General features: G+C 38.6%; 3 protein-coding genes across 4 annotated transcripts; 2 read left to right on the forward strand and 1 right to left on the reverse strand.

Annotated features, from left to right (window-relative positions):
• Positions 1 to 7,188: 7,188 nt before the first annotated feature.
• snapc5 (small nuclear RNA activating complex, polypeptide 5) lies at positions 7,189 to 13,249 on the forward strand. The gene is made up of 4 exons (XM_027161874.2): positions 7,189 to 7,346; positions 8,009 to 8,124; positions 12,315 to 12,389; positions 12,497 to 13,249. The coding sequence occupies exons 2-4, from the start codon at positions 8,035 to 8,037 to the stop codon at positions 12,668 to 12,670; spliced, it is 339 nt and encodes a 112-aa protein (XP_027017675.1). The 5' UTR covers positions 7,189 to 7,346; positions 8,009 to 8,034; the 3' UTR covers positions 12,671 to 13,249.
• A 381-nt stretch (positions 13,250 to 13,630) lies between these two features.
• lctlb (lactase-like b) lies at positions 13,631 to 21,474 on the forward strand. Its single transcript, XM_027161875.2, has 14 exons — positions 13,631 to 14,303; positions 14,382 to 14,542; positions 14,638 to 14,725; positions 14,820 to 14,929; positions 15,028 to 15,156; positions 15,244 to 15,339; positions 15,465 to 15,519; positions 15,602 to 15,763; positions 15,931 to 16,205; positions 17,762 to 17,888; positions 17,999 to 18,198; positions 18,490 to 18,553; positions 20,286 to 20,330; positions 20,590 to 21,474. Exons 1-14 carry the CDS (start codon positions 14,189 to 14,191, stop codon positions 20,703 to 20,705), a joined length of 1,743 nt encoding a protein of 580 aa, XP_027017676.1. The 5' UTR covers positions 13,631 to 14,188; the 3' UTR covers positions 20,706 to 21,474.
• zwilch (zwilch kinetochore protein) lies at positions 18,251 to 27,526 on the reverse strand. Of its 2 annotated transcripts, XM_027161869.2 has the most exons (19): positions 27,362 to 27,522; positions 27,223 to 27,262; positions 27,051 to 27,137; positions 26,723 to 26,847; positions 26,414 to 26,601; positions 26,021 to 26,100; positions 25,760 to 25,915; positions 25,007 to 25,078; positions 24,361 to 24,454; positions 24,223 to 24,275; positions 24,038 to 24,140; positions 23,874 to 23,953; positions 23,517 to 23,673; positions 22,962 to 22,990; positions 22,728 to 22,864; positions 22,523 to 22,618; positions 21,949 to 22,064; positions 21,751 to 21,845; positions 18,251 to 18,563 (listed from the first exon to the last, which is right to left on the reverse strand). In XM_027161869.2, the coding sequence occupies exons 1-18, from the start codon at positions 27,481 to 27,483 to the stop codon at positions 21,754 to 21,756; spliced, it is 1,827 nt and encodes a 608-aa protein (XP_027017670.2). In that variant the 5' UTR covers positions 27,484 to 27,522; the 3' UTR covers positions 18,251 to 18,563; positions 21,751 to 21,753. The 2 variants fall into 2 exon arrangements, with proteins under 2 accessions (XP_027017670.2, XP_047678551.1); XM_047822595.1 differs by lacking the exon at positions 27,051 to 27,137 and having other exon boundaries at positions 27,362 to 27,526.
• Between the last annotated feature and the right edge of the window lie 104 nt (positions 27,527 to 27,630).

Raw genomic sequence — 27,630 nt, forward strand, 5'->3', positions numbered from 1 at the left:
AGAATGCTGCATATGGGTGGTCAATTAGCTTAAAGGTTTCAGCTGTGACAAAGCACCACTACATGGGCTGGAGCAGGACATGGAGACTCCTTCTCTCTTTTCTCTCCCTCGCCTAACTCTCTCTCTCTCTCTCTCTCTCTCTCTCTCTCTCTCTCTCTCTCTCTCTCTCTCTCTCTCTCTCTCTCTCTCTCTCTCTCTCTCTCTCTCTCGCTCTGCCCACATATCAACAGCAGTTGAAAAACATGCATAGAAACCACATGCGTGATCAGAGTCATTCCAGAACTGAAATATAACGACTCTTACTACATTCCCTCCCCAGTCTAAATCAACAGGCCTTTTTACTGTGGTTACTGTGCCGAGGGCCACACCACCGGAATGTGACCACGCTCATCTTTTTAGGGAGCATGCACCACTTTGATTAGTGTTCTCCTTTTCTAGTTTGCACCATGTAACAGTTTGCTACACCCTGAGTGATTTTATTAGAGCTTAGAGCTTCTGTACAGCAGCACTTTTGATATTCCATGGATCGCGTGTTTATCCATGTGCCTTCATAGAAAATACATGTAGTATATTAAAACTTAAATAAGACATCTAAGGGAGACTGTTTTCATGTGAGGTTTCTTCTGCCTGGTCTTTGAAGTAAAGCCTTGTGTCTCTGTAGCTTCTCCTTGTTCATTGAGAATGACAGTGAAGCTCCAGGCTTCTAAAAATCAGTGATGACAGATACCCACCGCTTCACTGACCGTGCTGTCTTCCTGTGACCGCTACAAGATGCTTGGACTCTCTTATTAATCACCTCTTTTGATGCCGTAAGCAGTCTTTGGAGAATCAAAGTAGGTGATTCATTTGCTGTGAAAATTGGAGTGCACATGAAGGGCTTTACTGTGTTTGTGCTTCCTCAATCCATCTGGCCTCACAGCAGACCAAGGATCTGGCCTTCTGATGCCTCTTTCTGAACAGTGCTGGAGTAGAGCACCTTCCCAGTCTAGCTGTGCACCGGCATTAAAACAAAGCCTGAAAAATGAAATGGCACTGCCAAAAAAGAGGATTCGTAAAAAGTACAGGGTGGGGAGAGTACTACACGTGCAGCCTTTCACACTACATACGTAATGTGAACAGGACCTCATGTATTTAAATTATACATGCATGTCTGAAGCACACATGGATGTGCATATATTAAAAATATTTGAGCCTGTGTTGGCAAATTGGGGAAATTGTAGTGCATGGGATGTGTACGTGCATAAATAAGCATACTTGATTGTATACGTGAGCATTCCTGTCATATTTATTGTGTGCATAACCTGCACGTGCCTTCTACATGTTGGCAAGTAGAATGAACAGGAAAGGTTGAGGCAGGGATCCAGAGATTCCGCACATACACGTTTCCTGTTCCTTGAAGCACAGGGATCTTCGCTCCATCAAGGAGTAACATCCTGATAGCAATAGCCACATAGTTACTGTGTTCATTTGAATGACTGATCACTAAAGTTCCCTTTAAAACCACTATGCAGCAACATTCTTTAAATGAAGCCAGAAAGGGTTAGTATGGTAAAATAAGGGTGCTACATTTTTTTTAAATTTTCTGGTGCTGTTGTGAAGTGAACAAGACTTTTCCCATGCCAAAGTGTGGAAGCAGTTGGGGACACTCATTAGTAGCCTTTCCAAAGTGATCTGTTTTCCATCAATTTTTAATCTCCCACTCATTCCTCCTTCTCTCTTTTTTGTGAATTCTTTCTCTTTGTGTTATGGCGTGTATATGTTTCTCTCCACTCTCCAGTTGCTTGTCCCTCAACCTTTCTCAGTGAAAATTGAGTCATAACTTCCTGACTTTACTTGCCAAAGGTCAATCCTGCAGGCTCACTGCGTCTCCTGTCTCCCCTCCCCTTCTCCTCCTCATTTTTCTCCCTTTTGTGAGGCCCCTCCATCCCTACGCCCCTGCTCAGCATTCCTAAGAAATAAAGTACCTTCCAACGGTGCAGAGTCCACAGCAGAGGCAGCAGTAGCTGAGCCTCAGCTGCTGAAGCTCCTCAGCTAGCTTGAAGAGAGCTCAGACTGTGAGAAAATGTGGTCCGGCACCACCCGGGGCTCTGTGATGACAGGGAGAAGGCAACTGGGGGTTCCATAGGGACAGAGATTGATATCTGTGGCACTTGAGTCCCCTATACCAGATTGTGTGTTAAGCCCTCCACAAGAAGCAAAACTCAAACGCATAAAATAGATATGTATAGATACAGTAGATATTTATCCACAGTTTTACGCACTGACCCTCTCTTTTGGAAAGTGGCAGCTGTAGACATGGAGCTGAGGTCCTGCATTGACTGCTCTCTGACCTCACAGTGGCAGCGTGGGCTCCCCCTGCCTCCATGGAGAGCTCTGGTTGCATCCCTCTGACCGCTCTGGCACACACACATGCACATTCGTGTTAATCCCTCAGTGGGGATTGGATCTGGGGAGCGAAGAGCGTGACACTGGAAGTGGGGGAGGTTTGCTAGGCTAGGGTTATCAGAGTATTCCCCTCATTTCTTGCAGGCGACATTCAAACCCCCTGCTAGATCTCAAGGCCACTAAGACCTAAACTCAGTGACCTCACCTGAGTCCATCTGCAACTTTCTTTCTTTACACAGAGCGACTTCTCAAACTGCAGTGACACTACTACCACATTCAAGATAGTGGCAATGGATTAATTTTGTCTAAATATACAAAGTGATAAGATTTTGAGGTATGATAAGAGATGAAAAAGTAAACCACTGCACAGGTGCACTTGCAGCAAGTTCCCTATCATGTAGGAGCAATTTTGGTGAGTCAGAATGACATTAATAATGACATAGGCTCAAAGTAACAAGGTATCACGTTTTATATATTCTATAAGCTACAAGCTAATAAGTTGTAGCATAAACCTTAAGAGTCTGTGTGGTTGAAGGAACTTAAACAAACAAAGGATGTTATTTGTAAATGTGTTAATAAAAACACTTAGCTTTCCAATATTTAATTTTTTTTGTAACACAGATTTACTGAAATCAATTAGCATTTTATAAGCATTACGTGCAATTGGAAGAATTTCTGATTTAATTATAGTTGCACTCCAATGACACAATAACAACCTAGAAATTATGTAGCTATCTAGATAACAATATAGTTTAAACCTGCTAATCATCTATTAAAAATTAAACCAAACTCAAACCCTAGTCTTTCTAATCAGGGAAGGGACTGAAATCTATGGACTAAAAAGAGGACTTACTTAAACATATTTTTCCCTCACTATTTTCACAACATGTTCATAGAGTAAACAAGGGGCTGAGTGATCCCTGTCCATGTGGGTCTTTCGCTTTCAATTTTGACCTCTAGGTGTAATAAAAATAATACATTTAATAAAGCTATGAGCATGCTGACTTTCCTCTATGATTATAAAACAACTAGCTATGTGACCAAATCAATTAAATCTTTTAATCTATCTACATTTACGGCATTTAGCAGACACCCTTATCCAGAGGGACTTACAATTGAGCATTAAGGGCCTTGCTCAGGGGCCAAGCAGTGGCAGCTTGGTGGACCTGGGGTTCAAACCCATGACCTTCCGATCAGTAGCCCAACACCTTAGCCACTGAGCTACCACATCCCACTCTATCTATCTATCTATCTATCTATCTATCTACTTGTTTAACAATCACATGAGAAAGAAATGAATGGACAGTTTAGGTATTAACTATAAGGGAAAATTCAGTCGTACTACAATGAGCAGGAAGACGTCAATAAAATATGTTCAAAGCTCATATAATTGTCTGATATTTTCCCTGTTAATTAACCTGTTAAATAACTCTTCAATTAAACTCCTAAATTTGACTCCTGCCACATAACTCTTAATCCAAGCTATTTTTCCACTACAAATATTGACCAGACCTCTCAAATACACCATCAATATGTAATGTCAGAGACTGTCTGGGAAGAAGGTGGGTATGCCCCCTTGCATGTGGCCTCTAGTCCTGCATATGTGGTGTGATTACCAGTGTACACATCTGGATGGGTTTAGTCAAAGAATCCTATAAAACAACCCTAATGGGCACTCCAGTACATTTCTGTAAGACTCTTTTAGATCTGGTTCACATCAATGAGTTCCATCTGCACTGTATTTGCTTTATGTCTAAATAAGCTATTTTCTTAATTTTATCCTGTCCTTGTGTGATGGTGAGGATTAGGGCAGAGGATGGCCTCGCCATTCCCATTCATCCTCACTGATACACACTTGATGAGTCCAGCATAGCTGCTGAAGGAGCAGAGACGGTGGAAATCATGTATCTCAAGTATAAGTAAAACCAGGCCATAAGTAAAACATGCATGTTTAATACAAATACATCCCATTTTTGTCATTAATAATTCCTTCGAAACATCTCTTGTTTATCTACTGTTTTTCAAATGTAATCAAGCTTACAAAACAACGAACAAACAAACAAACAGGAGGCTGTAAATTTGTATGTAATGCCCTCTAATGGTTCATCTGGAGAGCACATGTTTAAAAATGACTTCATTCATGTACAGTTAAATGAACAAATTATCACACTAGTTTTTATGCCTAAAATAAATAAATGTAAACAAGTCATCATCCTTTGCATGCCTTTGCAGGCAGCGAACAGTTTTATGTTTCAGACAGGCCACTCACAACATGGACTTCATTAGTAACAGATTTGGCTCCCTGCAGTTATGGAACTGACACCTGCTAGTTCAAACATCTCCATATGCTGGTGCGGAAAGTGCAGACAGGTGGAGAGGGAGGGAACTGGAGGGAAGGCTATTCTTATTTTTCCAATTTTCTAATCTCTAATTTAACCACAAGGTTTTTAAGGAATATAATGTACTACTTAAGCTAAAATTGATATCAAACATGAGTAATTCTACCATTACTTCTTGCCTGTTGAATGATTTTAAATGTTATACTCAAATGAATTACAACAATCATTCAACTGAATATAAAACCAATAAATAGATTTTTATTTCAAACAGTGTTGCATTCATGAATATGATTAGACAAATTAGTTTTCTGTAACAGCAGCTCTAATCATGGGATTTCTATTAATGTGTCACTCTGATACATGATCATTTCCATAGTAATAGCCAATTACTAGAGACTGTTATGTGGATGCTTATGTAATCTCAGTCTAGATGATTGAATTTAAAAGGGAATAGTGAATAATTGTTGTTGTTGTTGTTTTTTTTGTGATGCTTTAACATTTATGAAAGGGGTATTTGGTGTCAGTGTGCTGTACTGTCAGGAAGGTTTCTCTCACGGGAGACTGCAGGACAGATGATTTTGTACATTATTATTTCTCAGTAAAATGTTACAAAAAAGAGGCTGTTTATAGCTGCTATATTGTAAAAGGTAACATACATTTCACATCGGCATCCCAAAACGTTAATGCAACTATAAATGGACAATTTGTTATTCTTCAAGTATAAACAATGATGGCAAACTGGTGTTGTATAAAAGAATTGGGAAACATCACACCATCCCATCCTTGCCTATTTTCCTACAATTTAAATTAATTCATATGAGTGAATTTAGAAACATTCTAAAATTGAAAGGTGTAGTTTCACTTCAAAGGACTAAATTTGGACTACATTTAGTTGGAAGTGATGACCCAAGATAAATTGAGTGAAGGTGTGAATGTGTGTGTATGGTGCCCCACACAGGATGTATTCCTGCCTTACACCAACAGCTCCCACGATTGGTACATGATCAGGGTACAGTGCTGAATTATTTATAATGAAAGGAACACACGTTCTATTAAATTCTACATTTCTAATTGGAAAAAAATCATGCAAAGACAATGTTGGCATGCAGTCAGTAAAACAACCTATTTCAGTTTGTATGTCACTTTTAAGCAGAGATATTCTTGTATTCACATCCAACATTCGACAGGATGGTTGGGCAAAATTTGAGCATGGTTGGGCTTGTACTACTTGCACTACTGTCTTGTCCTTTTCTGTCAACATTTCTTTACGTTTCCTCAACTTAATTTGTTTTACATTAAATGCACCATACAGTCAAAATATTAACAAAAAAAAAAAAAATTAGGGCATATCAACCTTTAGAATTAGCTATGATCTGAAATCCTCTACATACCACCAGGGTTAAAGCTAAATAAAAATAATAATAATAAAGAAAAAAGCATTTATTTGTAATCATATAGAAGATTATACAATTTATTTGTTCAGACAAAGGATTGGGAGGAAAATTAAATTCCACAATTTTCATATGAATCCATGCAAGCAATTATTAGTTATTTCTGTTTGAGTAAAATAGGTTTCACCTCATTAGAACGGATGGTTTTTGATAATTATGGAGTTATTGAGCTGCACAATCTGTAGTTTGGCACTAAAGCTATTCATTTGTTTGTACTTGTAATAGAAAAGTTTTAGATAGTCAGACACAAGTTAACCAGAAAAAGACAACATTAAAAATGATAAGGTTAATGAAAAGCTGGTTTAAAACAACAACAAGAACAAATATTTTTTGCCATGACCCTCTCAGTCTGCAGACCTGCTCTGAAGAACACAGCTAATTGTTCAAGTTAGTAATTAACTAGTAACATCTTTATAATTAACTTGCTTAATGGTTTTCTGCATTGCCCATATTACCATTCGCCTATCTGGTGATAGTGGAACCTGTGGGGTTTAGGATTTGGTTCATCTTTGTCTGAAGAGATCAGTGCAGCAGTTCTTTAGTCCTTCAGTCTGTACAGCTTTGTTCAAACAGATCAGGATAAAAAATGTCAACTTTCATGCTTAGCCAAACTTATCAAGGCTATTAGATTCATTATTAAATTCTTATATATATATATATATATATATATATATATATATATATATATATATATATATATATATATATATATATATATATATATATTACCTGTTTGACTGGACACTTAAATTAAATGGGTCCAAAACAATCACAAGCAGGTTTATAAATGATACCCTCCTGAATCTAATATGTTCTGTGAATACAGGAATACAATAAATAGATATATTTTATGTTTATTATCTTTATAATTTCAATAGATGGATAATGTTCATTAAAATAAAAATATATTTTTATTTATACACCCCCCCCTTTATATACACGTTGTTACTTTTTTTTTTCAAAATAAAAGTCGAGACTGTATTTTCTCTTTCTGCCTCGTGCGTTCACTAATGCTTATCCGTGTACTAGTGTTTACTGCACGCGCGTGCCCGTGAGCGCATGCCCGTGGTAAAACGACGCACGTGACTGTTCACGCACGAGCAGGCTACATGGACCAACACAGAGCCGCTTCTCATTATTATGCCTGTTCTACACGCTGAAATAACGTAGAGTAAGTAACATCAGGAGGATGTCACGTTAGAGCTGGGATGGCAACCATTATATAGCCCCGTTATATCGTGTCTCTGTTGTGACACTGAACTAAAATGTTAGCTAGTGTGCTAAATTAGCCTGCAGCTAGCAGAGGGCTGTTTTGCCGACCGTTTGTCGTTAGCATGGCGGCTAGCTTGAGTTAGCATGGCGGCTAGCTTGAGTTAGCATGGTGGCTAGCTTAAGTTGACACAGAATGTTCTAGTGAACATTCAGATCCAGCGAGCTCCTTCCTACCTGAGGTGAAATTGGGCGGTTGATATTAAAGGAAGGACGTGAAGTTAAGTAGATTTTTGGTGTCGTGATGAAGTAACAGCTGCATAGCTCACACATGCCTTGCAACAACATACCAGAGACTGCAATATCTTGTCTCAGACAGTTTATATAAGAATAGTGCAGATGTGTATATGCATATCGTTGTATATGTTATGTGTATAAATTGAGCTTCATACTGTGTATAGCTTTAGAAGACTGGTTATGTCACACAGCACTGCAGTTTCCATCAAGCCCACATCCCCTGTTCATTATTTTTTAACCCAGAATTTCTCTTCATATTGCCACATTAAATCAGTTATTTCTCACAGTAATAGTGCAATGTTGTGCTTATTATACTCTGTTGTGCAGCAATGCTATAAAGCCACTCTTCCGTCATGCTGAGTCGCTTACAGGAGCTCAAGAAAGAAGAGGAGACTCTTCTGAAAATCAAAGTCATGCTGCAAGATCAGCTTAACAGGCTAAAGGTAAGGATTAGTTGCATCCACCACGCAACACATTTATCCTCCACGTATTAATTAAATGACTGATCAAATGAATAGACAGTTCTCACTGCATACACACACACACACACACGTCAGGCATAACATTCTAACCACTGATAGGTGAAGTGAATAACACAGATTATATCTTCATCACGGCACCTGTTAGTGGGTGGGATATATTAGGCATCAAGTGAACATCTTGTCCTCAAAGTAGATGTTAGGAGCAGGAAAAATGATAAGTGTAAGGATTTGAGTGAGTTTGACATGGGTCAAATTGTGATGGCTAGACAACTGGGTCAGAGAATCTCCAAAACTGCAGCTCTTGTGGGGTGTTCTATCAAAATTGGTCCACAGAAAGAACGGAGTCTTTGACTGCCAAGGCTAAGTGATGCATGTGGGGAGGAAAGGCTGGCAACATTTGTGTTTCTCGCTGTAGTATGAAGTGGAGTACTGGTGATTTGCACAACAGAAACAGCAAAGTCAGCTTCCAGGACTTCTAGTGGGTGCTGCAGAAGGTGCACCACATTCCAGGTGTTGACGTGCTACTGGGCTACGCTGATGTCCACGGAGACCTGCTTTCTATCAACAATGATGATAACTTCCACAAAGTGCTGTCTTCTGCCAATCCTGCAGATGTTAATGCTGATTCTGATGGAAATGTATCAAAATACACAGTGCATTACAGTTTGTGGCGTATGCAGCTTTACAGCATTTACATTTACAGCATTTCTGCCAAATGCTGTAAATGTATGGAGCTGCATAGCTGCAGACCAGTCAGGATGCCTATGCTGAACCCACGCACTGTTGAAATCACCAACAATGGGCATGTGAGCATCAGGACTGGCACACGAAGCAATGGAAGAAGGTGGCCTGGTCCGATAAATCATGTTTTCTTTTACATCTCGTGGATGGCCTGGTGCGTGAGCGTCACACCTGGAGTGCACATGGCACCAGGATGAACTATGGGAAGAAGGCAAGCCAGCAGAGACAGTGTGATGCGTTGGGCAATGTTCTGCTGGGAAACCTTGGGTCCTCAGGTCAAGTCAAGAAGCTTTTATTGTCATTTCAACCATACACAGTGAAATGAGACAACGTTTCTCCAGGACCATGATGCTACAGAGCTAAGGACTTAGTAAGTTAATCCTAGCCACATAAAGTGCGTCTGTGCAACCTGGTGCAAACAGTGCAGTACAAAAAATACAAGACATTACACAAAAGATAAATTGTTTTCTAATTTCTATGTAAAGCACTTTGAATGACCTCTGTGTATGAAATGTGCTATACAAATAACCTTGCCTTGCCAAAAGATTATACACAAAAAACAATAAACAGAAACAGCATCGAATAGTGTAAATACTGTATGTTCAACAATATATACAATATACAGAAATACTGGAAGGAACACAGTATTATAGCAGCAGTTACCTGAGATATTGTAAAGGATTGTGCGAAACAGCAAATGACTGAAATGTGAGACAGCATGTGCAAAGAGCAAGAAAAAAACTTGTGCAAAACAGCATATAAACAGTTTGATGGATATATATTGGAAGTGTGTGTATTTGGTGTAGGTCTGTGCAGTCCATACAGTTGATGTGCGTGTGTGTGTTGTGCTCAGTACAGTTCAGTTATTAAGGAGTCTGATGGCTTGTGGAAAGAAACTATTACTGTCAGGATCTAGCCCGGACTTTGGCCATGTGCTTTTTGTTTACGTTTGTGTTCACGTGTCTGCCCCGCCCTTGTCTATTCCTTCCTGCCTCTGCACTCCTGTCCCATATGTGTGTCATGAGTATTTAGTCGTGCCGTGTTGTCTTTGGCAGCACGGAATCCTCGTCTCTTGTCAAGTCTTTGTCTTTTGTCGTGTCTGTGTTCCAGTTTTGTTTGTTTTAATTAATAAATCAGTTTATTTTAGCTATCCTGCATTTGGGTCTGTTTTTATCCTGACAGTGACACAGTCTGGTTGCGAGGGCCGGAATGCTCCTTTACCTTTTTTCAGATGGCAGGAGTGTGTGTGAGGGGTGTGTGGGGCCATCAACAATGCTGTTGGCTTTGCGGATGCAGCGTGTGGTGTAAATGTCCATGATAGAGGGAAGAGAGACTCCAATGATCATCTCAGCAGACTTATCTGCTGCAGGGTCTTGTGATCTGAGATGGTGCAGTTCCCAAACCAGACCATGATGCAGCTGCTCAGAATGCTCTCAATGGTCCCTTTGTAAAAAGTAGTGAGGATGGGGGGAGGGAGATGTGCCTTTCTCAGCCTTCGTAAGAAGTAGAGACGCTGATGGGATTTCTTGGTGATGGAGCTGGTGTTGAGTGACCAGGTGAAGTTCTCTGCTAGACCAAGAAATTTGGTCCTGCCATCCATGTGGATGTTACTTTGACACATACTACCTACCTAAGCATTTTTGCAGACCATGTACACCCTTTCATGGAAACGGTATTCACTTATGGCTGTGACCTCTTTCAGCAGGACAATGCGCCCTGCCACAAAGCAAAAATTTGTTCAGGAATGGGTTGAGGAGCACATCACCGAGTTTGAGGTGTTGACCTGTCCTCCAAATTCACCAGATCTCAATCCAATCGAGCATCTGTGGGATGGGCTGAACAAACAAGTACGATCTATGGAGAACCCAACCTCGCAACTTACAGGACTTAAAGGGTCCGCTTCTAACATCATGGTGCCAGATACACACACAGAAAATAAATTTGATTTGAGACAGCACATCTTCAGGGGTCTAGTGGAGTCTGTTTTGGCAGCAAAATGGGGACCAACACAATATTAGGAAGGTGTTCATTATGCTTGATCAGCATATCCTTGCTGTCGGGCGCAAACCTCCTATGTACACATTTTGTCAGATTCATATTTTTTCACATATCGGTGCTATTGGTCAGTCCCCATGTGGGTCTGTTATTTTTACAAGTTATTAACCAATCTAAAGTCTTGAAAATAGCTTGAGCGCAAATCTCTTAACTCCATTGGACACTTCAACTGTTTGAGAAAACTCGTAACTCCAACTCTTCTTCACCCCACGGGAGTGAAGACAGCCTAATCAGCTTATCGTGTTTTGTATTGCATCACTTACAGCTCTTAAACCTTTAAAATAGAGTTTAGGAAGATGGATGTAACTACAGTCATTAGCTTTGGTTAACTATTGAAGCCTTGTGTCTTGTCAAAAGGCTCAACGTGACCGTAGACTTTATTGAACACTGCTGGCAGCAGCGACGTCTGTGTGCGTACCAATGACCGCATAATCTCGTATCTCCCTGCTCCCAAGTCATAAAGCTTGTATCTCCGATAAAACGTAACTTTGGTAAAATGTTGTTAATGTGGGTGCACAACAGTATATGATAGCAATATAAGGTATAATAACAAGTTTAACGATACAGTGTTTAATAGCTATAAAAAATACGGTGTTTTTCTAATTTCCTGAAAAATAATGGTTTTGGAGATACGACGATTCCGCCCAACAGCGACGATATTTTGTTTCCACTTGTCTCCTTAGAGCAGGGGTCAAGCAAACACTTCAAATTAAAACCAACATTTCTTCTTTGGTTTGGACCCAGAATTAGGTTAATAAACCAAAAACACATCAAAAACTAGAATCTTCTGTCACCATCTATTTCAAAGATGCATATGAAAGTTGTGAATCCAGAATTACAGGTTATAGCTTGCTTATGAAGTTTCATATCATTGGCCCATTTTTGCTATTAGCTTAATTTTTCTCCCTAGTGAAATAAGACTAAAAATACAGTTATAGTTTACGTGTTGTCAGTTCCAAACAGATTATAAACTCAGAGAATAAATTCATTTGGTTACCAGATTACTTTTCTTCTTTAGCTTACTGGCCTTATGGTTGTCATGCTTTAGAGAGAAAGGTCACTGCAAATCAATACATTATTTGTACGTTCATCTTTTTCCTGTGATGAATCTTATCACAGCTTCTATATTCACAGGACAATAAAGTTTACTGACCTTTGATTAATATGAAAATGCTCCAACTCATATGCTGTGATCTTACTGAAGTGTTGCCTCCAAGTCTTGTTAGTCACAACGTGTTAGTTATCCAGGAATCTCATGTAACCTGACCTTTTACAATTTTAGATAATATTCCTACTATATACTGTTCAATTGCAAAACATTCAATGTATATTCTGTATTTGCTTGTTTTCACTAGTTTGAAGAGGGAGCCCTGAAGTCCATGATCGATGGTCAGTCAGAGGAGAGCCCAACTGATCATGCTCCTCCTGAGGTAAACCATAATAAACAAGTAGATTGACTGACAATTTACAGAACTAACTACTGCACAAATTACTAGTTCAGCTAGAAAACAACTTCTGTATTTTTTTTTTCATGCAGGCTGAGGTCAACCTAGACAACGAAAGTGAAATCAATCAGACTAAACTAATACTAGGTGCTCCTACTGACTATGAAATGGAAGAGGAGGAAGAGGAGGAGGATGACGACGATGACGAAGAGGACGATCTTGACATGGTGCTTGAGGAGGAAGATGATGACGACGACGACTACTGAATCTCATGTTCAGTTAGCACAAGTGTGAACTGTTTAGGTGTGTAATGAGCAAATTGGCATGCCAGAACATACGTGTTAATAGATTGCTTCTGTTTCTTGTTTTGTCTACAGATGATATAATTTATTAACTCTAGGTAAAATACAACTTGAGATTAAACCACAAAATAGTGTGTAGCAACAAGCAAGCATAGAGGCTCAGACATTTTTGGTACTGTATATGAGGCTACGCCTACACTGTTGTCACTTTTATAAATGTAAACCTGCACCATTGTTGTATTTCATTCATTATGTTGAAAATATGTTCATGTAGCCAATGTTTCAGATGACCGTTCATCCAGGTTGAATGTACTTACATTAATCTGTGTTGATTTCATAGCATTCGTATTTAAGTTGAGAGTTGCCAGAAATGTAATGTGAGAGACAGAGTGAATGCATGTGTGTATCTAATGCATGTGCCTAGGTCATTTCTTGATGAGCCAGTACTGTACAGTGATGTCTTTTTGTACTCCATGAGGAATATTGTATATGTTTAGTACAGTGGTTTAAATTAATTAAGCACAATACAGAAGTTGAACTCCCTGTCTGGTTTTGTGTTCATTTTCTTTGAGTTGACTTATGACTGGTGAATGTCTTGTGTATTGCGTTTCTGCATAGAGGAAAGTATATTTAGGCTATTGTAGTTGAAAATTATATGGAACTTTTAAAAATAAAAGATGACACATAACCCATGACATTTTAATTGTGGGATAAATGACGTAGCTTTTGAACACACCCCGTTGACCTACCACAGCATAACCAAATAAAAAGTGTGCTTTTTTGGGTGAAATCCCAAGCTCTATAAGATGAATAAAACACATTAGGACACTCCTGTTACTTCAAACTTGTATGCAGATTTAATATAACATTTTAGTATGCAAACTCATTTATAGCTATTATCACAGTAAAGACATTTATCAGCCACATTCACATTACATTTGCTTACACAGTGAAACCCCAGTTTGTAAGAGATCTGCTCACCCTTGCAAAATGAGATCACAGTCCATTGATATTCAATAGGAAGGTATTTGGGTCCACAATGTGGTCATGAGACCTTCACACCAAAGGATTGGGTTTTGAATGCTTTCAGATTGGCAAACAGGCAGTGTGAAGAGCTGGACCTTGATGTGAATCAAGATATTAGATATTTGTCTTACATGTGATTGTAATCCCTGGATTTTGCTGTGGATCCATGTAAATCCTGTAAAAGGTATGCACTGAAACAGAGGATTTGTTTGAATCTATGCATATTTACAGCTATTAATGTGATGCTGCTGTTGTTATTTGAATATTATAGTCACTGAGTGAGATCTGAACAATCGGGTGTCATAGTGTTAAGCATGGTGTTGGTCATTGGCTGCTGGCTTTAATAGTGATGGTGTTTTTACTGGGTGTAATTATCGGGTGCGTTTTCTATGTAGGCCCGGCTGATTTTTGTGGTCAGTAGTGTTTGGTGCTACTGAAAGAGAAGTCAGAAAAATCATGCTGTCATGCTGCCATGTGTTTGTGCTGGTGCTGTGTCTGTGCTGTGCGGCTGAGGACTTCGACTGGACAAAGAACGGCCACGACTCCTTCTATTATGGCACTTTTCCAACTGGTATAAGTTTATCACATTAAACACTAGCTTGCATGTTAGGCAAAGGCTGGCTGATGACTGAGCTTATCATTTTGGCAGGATTTTCGTGGGGTGCCGGCAGTTCAGCCTACCAAACAGAAGGAGCTTGGGACAAGGATGGCAAAGGACTGAGTATTTGGGATGTGTTCTGTCATAAGAAGGGAAACGTCTTATTTAACAATACAGGAGACTCCTCATGTGATGGCTACTACAAATTTAAAGTAATTATAAATCTTTAATGTATGTGATCACTTCAGTTAAAAAAGATGTTGACCATGAATGTAAGGAAAAGAAACTTTTGTTGCTCTGTGTGCAGGATGATGTGTCCCTGATAAAAGAACTCAATCTGAAGCACTATCTGTTCTCCATCTCCTGGCCTCGTGTCATTCCGACCGGGATCAGGTGTAAGTGGATGATGCTTGTCAATATATATTATATATGAGATATGGTTTTGTTCCATGTGGCATGGTCCTGATTATAATGTCTGTATGTTTACAGATGAGTATGTGAATGAAAAAGGACTCAAGTATTACGATACCCTCATTGACCAACTAGTGGAAAATAAAATCACACCTATTGTGACCCTGTATCACTGGGACCTTCCACAGGTGTGCAGTCAAAAAAAAATCACTATCAACATGTAACATTGCCTTAATTATTTAATCAAAACAAAATCCAGCTGTTTCTGGTCTTCTGGTTTTAACAGGTTTTGCAGGAGAAATATGGAGGCTGGCAGAACATCAGCATGGTGAACTACTTTAATGACTTTGCCAGTCTATGCTTTGAAAGATTTGGAAACAGAGTGAAACACTGGATCACATTTAATAACCCATGGGTACTGACTTTTTATTTTTAATTGCCTTCTAATGACAGCTAATTGCTGAATTTTGTCATTCAGTGATAGTGATTGTTTATATGCTAGTCCGTAGCAGTAGAGGGCTATGAAACAGGAGAACATGCTCCAGGCCTGAAGCTTAAAGGCACAGGGGTTTACAAGGCTGCTCACCACATCATCAAGGTTAGAAAACATATACATCAAGTTCTTAAAAGTGCTTTGAATTTGAATAATGGTATGTTGGTGTTTCTTTAAAAAAAAAAAAAAAAACAGTTTGAAACAAATAACACTTTTATAACTGTACCCAGGCGCATGCTAAGGTTTGGCACACATATGATCGTCAGTGGCGAAGCAAACAAAATGGTAATCAAGTTTAAAGTAAAGAGTTACAAACCCCCATAATACTTTCTCATGAGAAATTTGAGAGGTCCAATGGTTGCTGCAGGTTTGTTGGGGATCTCACTGTCTGGAAACTGGGGAGAGCCGGTGGACATTTCTAATCCAAAGGACATAGAGGCAGCTGAGAGATATGTCCACTTCTACATGGGCTGGTTTGCAACTCCCATCTTCCATGGAGACTACCCCCAGGTCATGAAGGAGTTTATAGGTACAATTAGCCATCATCTTGCTGTCCGAGCTACAGTATAAAGCTATAACGTGAATAATAAATGTCTAATAGTTGTAAATCTGGTAATGTTGTATGACCACAATGATTTCAATAAGACCTCAGTCCTTTATAGATGAATACATTAGTGTTGTTCAACATGTGTTTAGGTAGGAAGAGTTCTCAGCAGGGGTTGCGGACATCTCGACTTCCCACCTTTTCTTCTCAGGAGAAAGGTTACATTAAAGGCACATGTGACTTCCTAGGAGTAGGGCACTTCACTACACGCTACATAACTCAGAAGTCATTCCCTCCGGACCATCGCAGCTCTTATTACAAAGACCGAGACCTGGCTGAGCTGGTGGACCCACGCTGGCCTGATCCTGGATCAGAATGGCTCTACTCTGTGCCTTGGGGCTTCCGGCGTCTGCTAAACTTCATCAAGGTAGGCTACATCATGCAATGATTTAGAACTCTCCTCTAGCTAATGGTCATCCGTCTATTCGAATTCCTCGTCTAATTCCTGCCATTCCATCTTTATTTGTCTGTAGGTTTTGAAAGTTTACCGTTGCTTTATTCTGACATATTCTTTAAACAGACGATCTGCAAATACCACCCCAAGCTGATTATTTACTTAGAACAGCACATCAGTGTTTTAATTATTGGGAACCACAGCAGTTCAGTTCAAGATTCAAGAGGTTTATTGTCATGTGCACAGTAAAAAAAAAAAAACAGCAATTAATCCATAAAATGAAATTCTTACTTTTGCTGGCACTTGTAAATTTTAATTTATTGAAGGTTAAAATTATTATGCAATTCATTTAATATGCCAATGTTTTATCACTTACATTATAAAAGCTATATAGTTTCCTCACCAGCCTCCTTACTCTACTCTTCTCTCTCTGAGTTGAGAAGACCAAAAAAGCAGCTTGTCGTGTCAGCGAGAAAGCACAAAAACTTACTTACTGTTTCAAACTGCTGACAGTGGAGATTTCCAAAAGTGCTGAATGCTTTCTTAAAGGCAAGGTCTCCGATTTTTGAAAGCCAATGTTGACATATAAAATCACCAAAACAAACACACCCCTAACCCAAATGGGTCCCACCCCTGTATTGATGGCTCCGCCCACACATACATACACAACCCAGGCAACTAATTGAAAGAAATGTGTCTATCATAGCTGAAGGGAAGAACAATACGATTGCAGATAAACAAACAAGCACACAAGAATAATCATGCAATGGACAGCATATATTAGTTCTGTGTAACAAAGCAAAACCAACGTTGCTTACCTATCGAGAAGGAAAAAAGCGCCTTGGCGTCTTAAGTAAAGTTGGCCGCATATTCACAGATTGGAGTTTCCCGAATCAATAACTCCTGAGCTAAACGCTGTTACTGCACAAAACGGTTGTAGCTGCCTCTCTACATCACTATGTTAGAAAAGAGGTGTTATTTGTGTAGTAACAGCGTTTTGCTCAGGAGTTATTGACTCGGGAAACTCGAATCTGTGAATATGCTCCAACTTCCTGCTCCTGCAGTTCTCTCCAGTGCTGGAAAACTGATCCTATATTAACACGTTCCTACTTCTTGCCTTATCGTAATCCTTTCTTCGCTTTCTTTCTTTGTTTTTATCCTCCATGTCAATGTTTAAACCGCTTTCTGCTAATGTCACACATGCACACTAAACACTCTCTCTGCCACATATTGACAAGACACACCCCTTTCTGCTCATTGGCTACACGTTTGTTTTGATTTTTGTTTATTTTTCGGCCCGACTCAGTTTTCTGAAGCATTTCTCAAAAATCGTAGACCCTACCTTTAAGCTAGTTTATGTTTAAGCCACTTTTATAGAAACAATAACTTTAGAACAAACATGTTAATATTAACCTGTAGCTTGCCTTACAGTCAGAACTAATGTCATAGCTGCTGTGCATAAAAATTATTATACATGATATTTTATTACTATAATTACAAGCAATTGGTCATGACTTTTATATGCTTAGACTCAGTATGGGAACCCCACCATCTACATCACTGAAAATGGAGTATCTGAGAAAATGATGTGCACAGAGTTGTGTGATCACTGGAGGATCCAGTATTATAGGGATTACATCAATGAGATGCTGAAAGGCAAGTGACTGTGAATTGAATTAAAACCACTTGTTTTTTTTAAAACACAGAAATATGACATAATGCTTAATTAAACCAACTGATCTTGGTTTCTTTTTTGGTTCCTGTAGCCATCAGAGACGGAGTGAATGTGAAGGGCTACACTGCATGGTCTCTGCTGGATAAGTTTGAATGGAATGAAGGCTACTCAGAGAGATTTGGCCTGTATTATGTAGATTTTAAGAATAAGAACAAAACCCGTTACGCCAAGGCCTCTGTTCAATACTATAAGAGCATCATCAGCGCCAACGGATTCCCTAATCTTAGAGAGGTACCAGATGCTTCTTCTGTGCTGCCTTTATTATTTGATAAATGCTCTAGAATCACTGACAATAAGTGATTTATTACAAATATAAAGACATTACAAATATAGTGAATTTTTTGTACTCACACGTATAAGGATACACAAGAACATACGGTATATAAAAATGAAGAGTTTGTAGTTCTTGATTGGTTCTTCACAAAGTAATAATTGTTAAGTATCTAATGCAAAATGTCATGAATGGACAAAGAGACACACACACTACTAATGATGATGTGTGATTCATCTGGACCTCGGCAGGTTGAGAACTGGAAGAGGAATGCTGCAGAGATGTGTGCATCTAGCAACCGGCTCCTGGCTGCAGGTTAGTGCATCTACAGACATGGTAAAGGAGAGATGGAGGAATAGTTTGGGCAAAAAACAACATCCATTTGTAGAGAGCAGTGAAAACTATGAATCAGGACGCAACAGTTGTTCCGTTCTAGTTTTATAGGACATAAAACCTCGTCCATCTACTTTTGGATCGGCACCACTTAATTTTGCAAAGCCCTCAAAACCTCAATGTGTCATCACTTTATGTGATTACTATTTGAGCCAACAAGATTGACAGAGGCTTTGATGGCACAGAAAAAAGACTTCTTACCAACGTTTTATTTTGTTTGCCCCTCTAGCCAAAACTGCACCCATAGAAAGTAAGGATCATGCAGACATGCCACTACTAGGAGCTAGTGCAAAAGTCAGATTAAGTGGTCTGATTATCACATTGTCCTGGAAGCCTAAAATAAGACTCTGTGTGGCCTGCTTCTGCGAATATGTGGTTTCAGCAAGCATAAACCTGGAGGAAGGCCAGAAAGATTCACTCCCAAAATTCAGGCCAGCATAAAAAAAAACACATAATTACATATTCAAGTAGCTTTCAACATTAGACAACAATGTTATGTCTCATTAAAACAGCTGCTATTGCCAGTGCTTCCACTCCATTTACAGTATCTGCTTGCTTTGTTTGTACTCGTGTAAGTAGTTTAAGTATGTACCAGCCAACAAATGTTTCTGCCGAAACAGCAATAACAAGCATCATCCAGCTCATAATCTTTAGTTACAGGATTACAGATTAATGTCAACATAAAGCATCTTGTTGAATCCCTTAGTAACATTCATTTATTCATTCATTTTCTACCACTTATCCGAACTTCTCGGGTCACGTGGAGCCTGTGCCTATCTCAGGTGTCATCGGGCATCAAGGCAGGATACACCCTGGACGGAGTGCCAACCCATCACAGGGCACACACACTCTCATTCACTCACACAATCACACACTACAGACAATTTTCCAGACATGCCAATCAACCTACCATGCATGTCTTTGGACTTGGGGAGGAAACCGGAGTACCCGGAGGAAACCCCCGAGGCACGGGGAGAACATGCAAACTCCACACACACAAGGTGAAGGCAGGAATCGAACCCCCAACCCTGGAGGTGTGAGGCAAACGTGCTAACCACTAAGCCACCATGCCCCCCCTCCCTTAGTAACATCATCATATGAATATCAATTTCAAAAGAACAGCTGTGAAAGCAAGTGGGTTATATTGCCAGTCGCGTGACAATTTGCCAATGTCATGCAACTGGCAGTATAAAGGGTCTGATGGCATTCGTTCGAACAGCAGGTGAAACATCAAAATGAGGTCAAATTGCTCATTATGTTAGAGAAGTACTGTATATAGTTGCATAAATTGACAAGATGCACTTCAATGCATTAAGGAAACCTTACCTTCACCCCTTTAACATTTGTGACAGTCTGGGGGAGATTACTTCCACACATATTCAGCACATATGTACCACAGTACAGGTTTTGCAGGATTACTTAAAGGTCAACAAGTTTGATCAAGTTTATCCAGACTTTTAGCTGTTTGTATTATTGCATAAATGAGCAATTGTTACTAATAAATTAGAGAAGGAAGTCACCGAATATAAAAAAAATACAAGTGTTGACAAGGAGACACTTTGAGTGATTGTGTGCTGATTCTGAGCTCTTAAATCAGTAAATATTTCACTTGCTGTGATTCTGGCCTAAGTGCATTTCTCTGTGTTTTTATTAGAGGAACAGAGAAGTACAACTGCCAATATTCTAAGACTTATTCATGGTAAGCCATTTGCTCACTCACATGCACACACTCGCACATGTCTAATGAACATCTGAAGAAAGTATCAACCCTACAAATTCTGTGGCTTTTAAATGCGAATGTGTTAACTGTTGCATGCAATTGTGTTAACTGTTTAAAAAATTCAAGCAGAGCACTGCGAGTTATACTGAGCAATTGGTTCAACACTAAATTTCTTTGCTTGAATTGCACTATGCTAACAAGCTTATAATATCAGTGTTTTGTTGTGCCTGTGTTTCAGATCCCTTGACCAGCCACATGGAGATGGTAACAGAGATAGTTGTGCCCACAGTGTGCACCCTCTGCATTCTCATCACTGCACTATTTCTTATGTTTCTCCTTCGCAAACGCACCTAGCAGAGAAAATTAGAACTGAGCATACATTAAAATAGTTCAAACATATTCTATAAAAACAAACAAACAAACTCTGTCGATGTGTATTCTCAATTTTATACTTTTTAAGACCCAGTTAGAAGTGAAGATACACCTACATCTAAATGCCCTTACATGATGTGTGGTGTCATGAGAGAACATTGTTTTCCCAATTGTTCAAGTTTTGAAAACTGTAATGAATGTCTTTCCTGCAAATATCTTAATAACAAGATCGCTTCTAACACTTGCCAGTTTAAATTAGCAGAATATGGCATTTAAAAGTTCCCAATCACTCTGAACACTAACACATTGATTGTCTATAAGTAAATGCTATTGGGGTTTTATTTTCATTTAATTTAATATGGAAAAGACAAAATGTACCAGGAATAATTCACTACCATTCAGCCATGTCACTCTTCCTAGTTTTATTTCCAGGGATAAATGTCAGTCACTGCATTTGTCATACTGCAGCCCTGTTGTCGTTTTTAATTTGTCTGATCACTGATGCTTTTACTATACCTATTATATACACAATTAACATTGTTTATTAGCATTCAAACAGTACAACATTGTCTGCTGTATCTCATCTCAACACTGTCAATATCAGCACATGTGCAACAAAAAGAATTTGCCAGCTGGTAGAGCGATTAATCAAAAACTTTTTCCTTGTGGTGTGTAACTAACAACTTGATCATAATATAATATTTTACTCATACAAAAAGCAAACAGGACTAACAAACAAGAACTAAAAAAAAAACAGCTTTAACAAAAGTTGCCCCTTCTAACAGCTTAGTGTTCTGGTATAATGTGATCCCTGCAGAAAGGATAGATAGTTCTACTTTTTGGGGAGATATATTTATTATTACTTCTTTTCTTATAGTTGATGTGTTAAAGCATGTGATGCATTGTGATGTGATAGTGATATCAGAGCCATATGATGCTGGAATTTTTGGTTTTATTAACACTTTTGACAGGTTGAAATGTATTAAATAATATTTGCAGTGCAAAGAACAAAGCTGTTGATTCTGACCTGCTAATTGAAGCTGGCCAGGCTGCAGAACACCATCGTTCTGAAGTATGCGGTTTTCTCGATCTCTCCGTTCACTGAGGCCTCCAGTGGCACATCTGAAACGTGGAGTAGTTGAAAGACTTGTTCGTTTTAGACACCAAATTTTTAAGCAGATGAAGAAAAAACAAGTAAAAGATTCAGCTTCCCTGAGGACTTCACCTGAGTTTGAGCTGATGTGATCCACTAGAGGTTTATCACTGAGATGCAAAGAAGTCTTCACCTCTCGTGACCCCTGCCCACTAGATACCTCCACTCCCCAGGATAAGGGCTGTTCTCTATGAATGGAACACATTAAGCAAAGGTTTGGGGACCCCGGGCAAATTGCAGGTTTTGTTGACTATCTAAATGGAGAAGGTTCACAGTCCCCACACTTCAATATCACTGACAATCTGGTGGTCGATCTCAAACATGATGTTCATGCAAACCTATGCAATAATATTTATATTATTATTCTGCGAGAATAATAAAAAGTAGAGAAAAAACAGCACCGGTTATAAGAAACATTTGTATGTCTGCCTGAAATGGTGTTACTAAATATTGAATAACAGGATGCTCAAACATTTGCACATACCCATTTTTCTGTTTATATACAGCATGTAAACAGGTTTAAATCTGTTAATTAAAAAAACCAACAAAACCTGTAATTTGACCAGGGGTATGCAAAATCTTTCATGTCTTTATGACAAGCATCTTGCATTTATTTTTTATTGTGCAAAACTAAATTTTTACTTACGTCTGATAGAAGTGACTGATCAGAGCAGGTTTGATTTGCATCTGAAACACATGCTCTTCATCATAAGGTGCTGTTTTGTAGTACTGCAAACATGACCTACGATTAAAAAAAAAGCCAATCACGGTGAACAGACATTAAAAGGAACAGAGAGTTAAAAAAAAAAAAAACACAGGTAGTAAAATAAACAAAGGAGCAAATCACTTACTGAGTAAAGAAGAACAGACGCTCATGAGGCAAGCTGAGATAGTTGCTGCAGGTTCCCAGGACCTCCAGCAGGTGGTGCAGTTTCCTCAGTCTGATTACCTGCTCTTGTAGATTCACCTCACTGCTAATGTAGTAACTCTGAAATTCATCATACAGAAACACAACATACAGGCTGTCAATGCCTATTCATCCATGTTAGGAGATATTTCATGCTTTAGACAAGTGACGTTCTTACCAGGTGGTTGAGAGTAGTCAGCTCATTCCCTGTCAGGAAAAAAAAAATCTGAACATTTTTCTATGTAATATTATAATATGTATTCTAATTACTGGACTTCTTCAATAAAAAATATCTTCATTATGAGCTTGTGTAGTTTAAGTGTCAAAGACACAGAGCTCTTAAACTGTCATTTAAAAATATTTAAAGTCAGCTACACTACTCATTAACTTTCACATTCAAAACATTTACATTAATATAGAAAAGTATATACAAATCTTCAAATGATAGTGAATAGTTCAGTATAATGAATGATTCAGTATGATTTCTACTAAAACTACTAAGAATGACTAAGCAAATTCTACATCTATATCCCTTTAAATATGCAATCTGGAAGCATCTGTAAGGATTTGTTCATCCCTCACAGAGCCTAAATTAGCATCTAGTAATAACAGTAATAAAATAATTCTGGCTGAGGGACTCAATTCACTAAATATATATATAAAGTAATACAAAATGCACCCACCCTGATTATTTCCTATAAAATAAATGCTTATAGACTAACAGTATCTTTACCAACAAGGTAGTTGATGTAGTCTTTCCTCATCTTGTCCAGGCCCAGCTCCAGCAGCATGATGGCAGGCGTGAGGCTGGTTAGAGGCACTGAGTCTATTTGCTGCTGGTAGGATTGCACTATCAGTTTACTCAGAGAGCTGCTGCTGTCCCTGTGGACCTGTGCACAAAAACACAACAAACTTTATACAGCACTGTATACAGTAAACACAACAACAGTCAATTTAGTGTCTTACATTTGTGTGGAGAAAGGTATGAAATCAGAACTTTTTTGGAGGAAAAAAATTGTATTTTAGAGACCTACAAACCTAACAAAAAAAATTTTCTTTAAATATCGAGACGAAAATGTAAATGACATACCCAAGGTTTAATCTGCCCAAATCGCAGAGCTTTGATGACCAGTTTCAGAGAGTCTGTTATGTCCTGATATGAGGTTACACCTACCAGGGGAAGGATTCTGTATTGCATGATGTTGAATCGTTTATACTAATTCTTAGAATAAATCCCAACTAACTCTCACTTACTTCTTCTCATCTTCTCCCAGAGCTGCTCAGTGAAGTCCAGGTCTCCTCTTTCTATTAACATACCACCTAAACCCACCACAGAGTCGTTTTTGCCCTTCTTGTTCTGTTACACAACCAAAAAATAGAATTTTGCTGTATTATGTGCAAAGTGTAGCCTATAGTTTCTATTGTTCATTTGCTTTTACCTCTGATCCTTTTAAATTCTGGCCTGGGACTGCATTTGCAACATTCTCCAGCTCTAAGAGCAAACAGGGGAGGACAAACTGCAACAAAACTTAAGGGATAATGTCATTATTTACTATTATAGTGAGGCGAAGGCTTACCTTCGATAAGTGCTCGGGTTAGATCCACAGCAGACCGTGTTTCCAGCGGCTCCAACCACTCAATCTCCTCATTTCTCAAGCCTTTCGCTAGAGTCTGGAAAAAATGCTTTCATTAGCAAAACTGCATGCTTATGATTTCTTTCCACTCTGTACAGTAGCTCATTATAGACTATAGCAGAAGTATTAAGGACTTTATTAAGGCAGGGGTGGCCAACCAGTCAGAGACCAAGAGCCACATTTTTTACTGTGTAAGAGCCACATCATACACATGGGCACACATGAACATCACTTTTTTTCCCCCCCTGCCATTTTGAGGGTAAACTTGACAAAAAGTGTTTATTCAAATGATCTTACTCCTACTGGGAAACTTTGAGGTATTTTCATCCCACTCACATGCGCATGGGACGAAAATACCGTATTAAACTCAAGCAAAGTGAACACGTATATTAAAAAGACACAAATACAAACTTCTGTATGAACGTAAGAGCCGCATGAAACCAGGCAAGGAGCCGCGGGTTGGCCACCCCTGTATTAAGGGCTCTTGTGATTATTTTTGCAATACCAGCTTTGGAATGTAACATGAAACTAACTGAAACTTGCTTTTATACAACCCCACATGTTTAAAGCCCTGTTAAGTTATACATACCAAAATGAATTCCAGCTCTCTGTAGGTCTGATACAGAGGGCTCCTGACGTCTCCAGGTATCACCTTGATATGCTGCGTATAGCCAGAGAAGACACAAGTTAAAAGTGAATTTTACTCATGAAACTGTATCAGCAAAGAGACTAGGATGAATAATGAGACTGAAAACAGACAAACTAACAAATAAAAATACTACTGAGATTTTTTTTCTCTGTGCAATATTATAATCATAAATTAGCCTTCCACTGAAAATGTGAACACCTGCTCACAGAAGCGTTTCAGTCCGATATTATTTAGATATTATTTTATTTGTAGTTTATACAAATATATATAAACAAACTAAAAATAAAATACAACTACAAATAAAATATACACATACAGTGTATATATACACACACATATACATATATACACATATATATAAATAAATAAAGAACAATAATGAAGTCTGTAACACTATGAAATAACATATGAAATTACATATGAAATTATACAGAGACCTAGAAAAGTGTTAAGAACTATTTTATATTTTACATATTTTAACAGTATTACTGATATAGCTTTGCCCCAGCATTCGAAAGCATAGACAGGCGATTATGAAGCAAAACAAAGTTTCTGAAAATTTGTAAATATAGCAAAAAAAAAAAAAAAGGTCACTTTGGTTTGGTTTATGCAAACTTTCAAATACGATTTAAAAACAAGACGGAGGAAGCCTAAAGAACAACTAATATTGAGTGATAAAAGGTGCAAGATTACCAGCATAACTGTAGATGACAGGGGTGGCATCTCTAGCACCTTCTCTACATTGTTCCATGTAAAGTATGCTGTTATATTGTTCTCAGAATCAACAAGCAAACTTTCTTCCTTCACCGAACAAAAAAGACTGTATTTGGCCCAGCCTTTTGTCACCACCTACAACCAATAAAAAAACAAAAAAAACAAAACACACACACATGGGACACCAAGGTGTGCATAAATTGGGGGAAAAAAGAAGTAAAGAAAGATATAATGTGTTACCACTGTGGAATGGTGTCTGTTCTGGTGTTCTTGTTTCAGCTGATCCATTGTGATAAATGAGGCCTCATCCACAGATGACCCTGAATAAAATACAAACTTCAAGCTACTGTGATGAGAGTGCAAGTAATATAAAAGAAAAAACTATATATCAAGTAAATAGGGTTAAAAAAAAGGAAGGTAGAAGATAAAAAAATAATAAATAAATAGAAAAAATAATAGAAAGAATAGAACACTGTAAGTCAGTGTGTACGTACAAATGCTCTCTCAATCTTGGTATTTCAGGACATGTATACATGTCACTGGTGTGGGAGATACTATCTTTTCAAAATTGATTTTATTACATTTATTTTTCTGTCTGAAATATAAAGCCTAAGCTTTAGTGTCCAGCATTACCTTCGCAGGTGACTGTGTACAATTTAACAGCGGTGGCTTTGTTGCCAGTGTAGACGGTCTCTGCCCCCAGCCAGGACGTGTTAGCAGGGTCCTGCGTGTCACAACGGACCCAAAGAGGATGCAAAACCTGAGCTTCCACCTGGGACATGTTCGGATTCTGAGACATGACGTACCAGGACAATATCTCTCTGTGCAACAAGACGACAATTTAAATTAAAGTACCCAGCTAGACTAAAAGCATATCGTTATTTAAATCAAAAGTTAGCAAATTAAGACACAACCCAATGTTACGCTAATGGCTTCACTCACCTTGCTCTACTGACACTGAGAGGAAGCGGATCGGTGTTGAGTTCTTGCAGTTTTATAGGTGTTTCTTCAGTGAAACTGATCTCATCTGTGATCTCTGCGTCCTCAGACTCACTAACCGGTGGAGGCTAATTCAAAACAACATTAATGTTAAAAATTACTTTTCTATAATTCTGAGTCATGTTTGTCTGATTTCTGTGTCTGAAGTCATTTCAGGGTGTATTTCCTTCCCACAAGATCTAAATCTAAATTGTGAAAATGTCTACTGATAAAGTCACACACACAAAGACTGAACTGAAATAGAAGTGAACTGATGAATACACAGAGGTACCATTTTCTCACAGATGAAGACAGGTTGGTTTCCCTCAGAGATGCTGAGAAGTGGTTCATCATTACACTTGGATATTTTAATACACTCCTGCAACACCAGGTAAACAGTGCAACAGCCCATCAATACAGTTCTATACATTAGTGTTTACAACATAAGGCTTATTGTGCTGTACCTGAAAACCCCAGGAGTCCCTGTTGTCCTCCTGAAACAACCTGCACACAAACACACACATGTGGTGTCACTTACATCCTTATTTCTGTTCTCACTTTAAACATCTACAGACTCCAGCACGCGATATAACGACGACTTACTTCAGAAAGTGAACGAAGTTATTAGCTTCTGAAACAATCCTAGCTCTCATGTCGAGTCTGTGGGAAAAAATATACTGCAATTTTTTTCCTTCTTCCCGCCGCGTGACGTCACCAACAGTCATCCGTCACTAACTCGGTCACGCGCACACAACGATTCGTAAAGTTAATTAAAAATTGACAATAATAATAATAATAAACGTACTCATAAACGTTTTTAAAACGTAGGATAGACGCTTTGATTTTAATAAAAAAATAAGTAAATAAATAAA

This window comes from Tachysurus fulvidraco, chromosome 13 (assembly GCF_022655615.1).
Source record: "Tachysurus fulvidraco isolate hzauxx_2018 chromosome 13, HZAU_PFXX_2.0, whole genome shotgun sequence".
NCBI lineage: Eukaryota > Metazoa > Chordata > Actinopteri > Siluriformes > Bagridae > Tachysurus > Tachysurus fulvidraco.

Bases quoted from the DNA above. Each gene is read 5' to 3' on its own strand.
- zwilch (XM_027161869.2), bottom strand. From the start codon at position 27,483: ATGACTGTTGGTGACGTCACGCGGCGGGAAGAAGGAAAAAAATTGCAG. The intron at 26,848-27,050 runs GTACCTCTGTGT...GTTTTGAATTAG, and splicing joins TCTTCATCTGTGAGAAAATG to CCTCCACCGGTTAGTGAGTC. The intron at 23,674-23,873 runs GTATGTCATTTA...TTTTGTGCACAG, and splicing joins TTGGGCAGATTAAACCTTGG to GTCCACAGGGACAGCAGCAG.
- snapc5 (XM_027161874.2), top strand. From the start codon at position 8,035: ATGCTGAGTCGCTTACAGGAGCTCAAGAAAGAAGAGGAGACTCTTCTG. The intron at 8,125-12,314 runs GTAAGGATTAGT...TGTTTTCACTAG, and splicing joins ATCAGCTTAACAGGCTAAAG to TTTGAAGAGGGAGCCCTGAA. The intron at 12,390-12,496 runs GTAAACCATAAT...TTTTTCATGCAG, and splicing joins CTGATCATGCTCCTCCTGAG to GCTGAGGTCAACCTAGACAA.
- lctlb (XM_027161875.2), top strand. From the start codon at position 14,189: ATGCTGTCATGCTGCCATGTGTTTGTGCTGGTGCTGTGTCTGTGCTGT. The intron at 14,930-15,027 runs GTGTGCAGTCAA...TGGTTTTAACAG, and splicing joins ATCACTGGGACCTTCCACAG to GTTTTGCAGGAGAAATATGG. The intron at 16,206-17,761 runs GTAGGCTACATC...TTATATGCTTAG, and splicing joins GTCTGCTAAACTTCATCAAG to ACTCAGTATGGGAACCCCAC.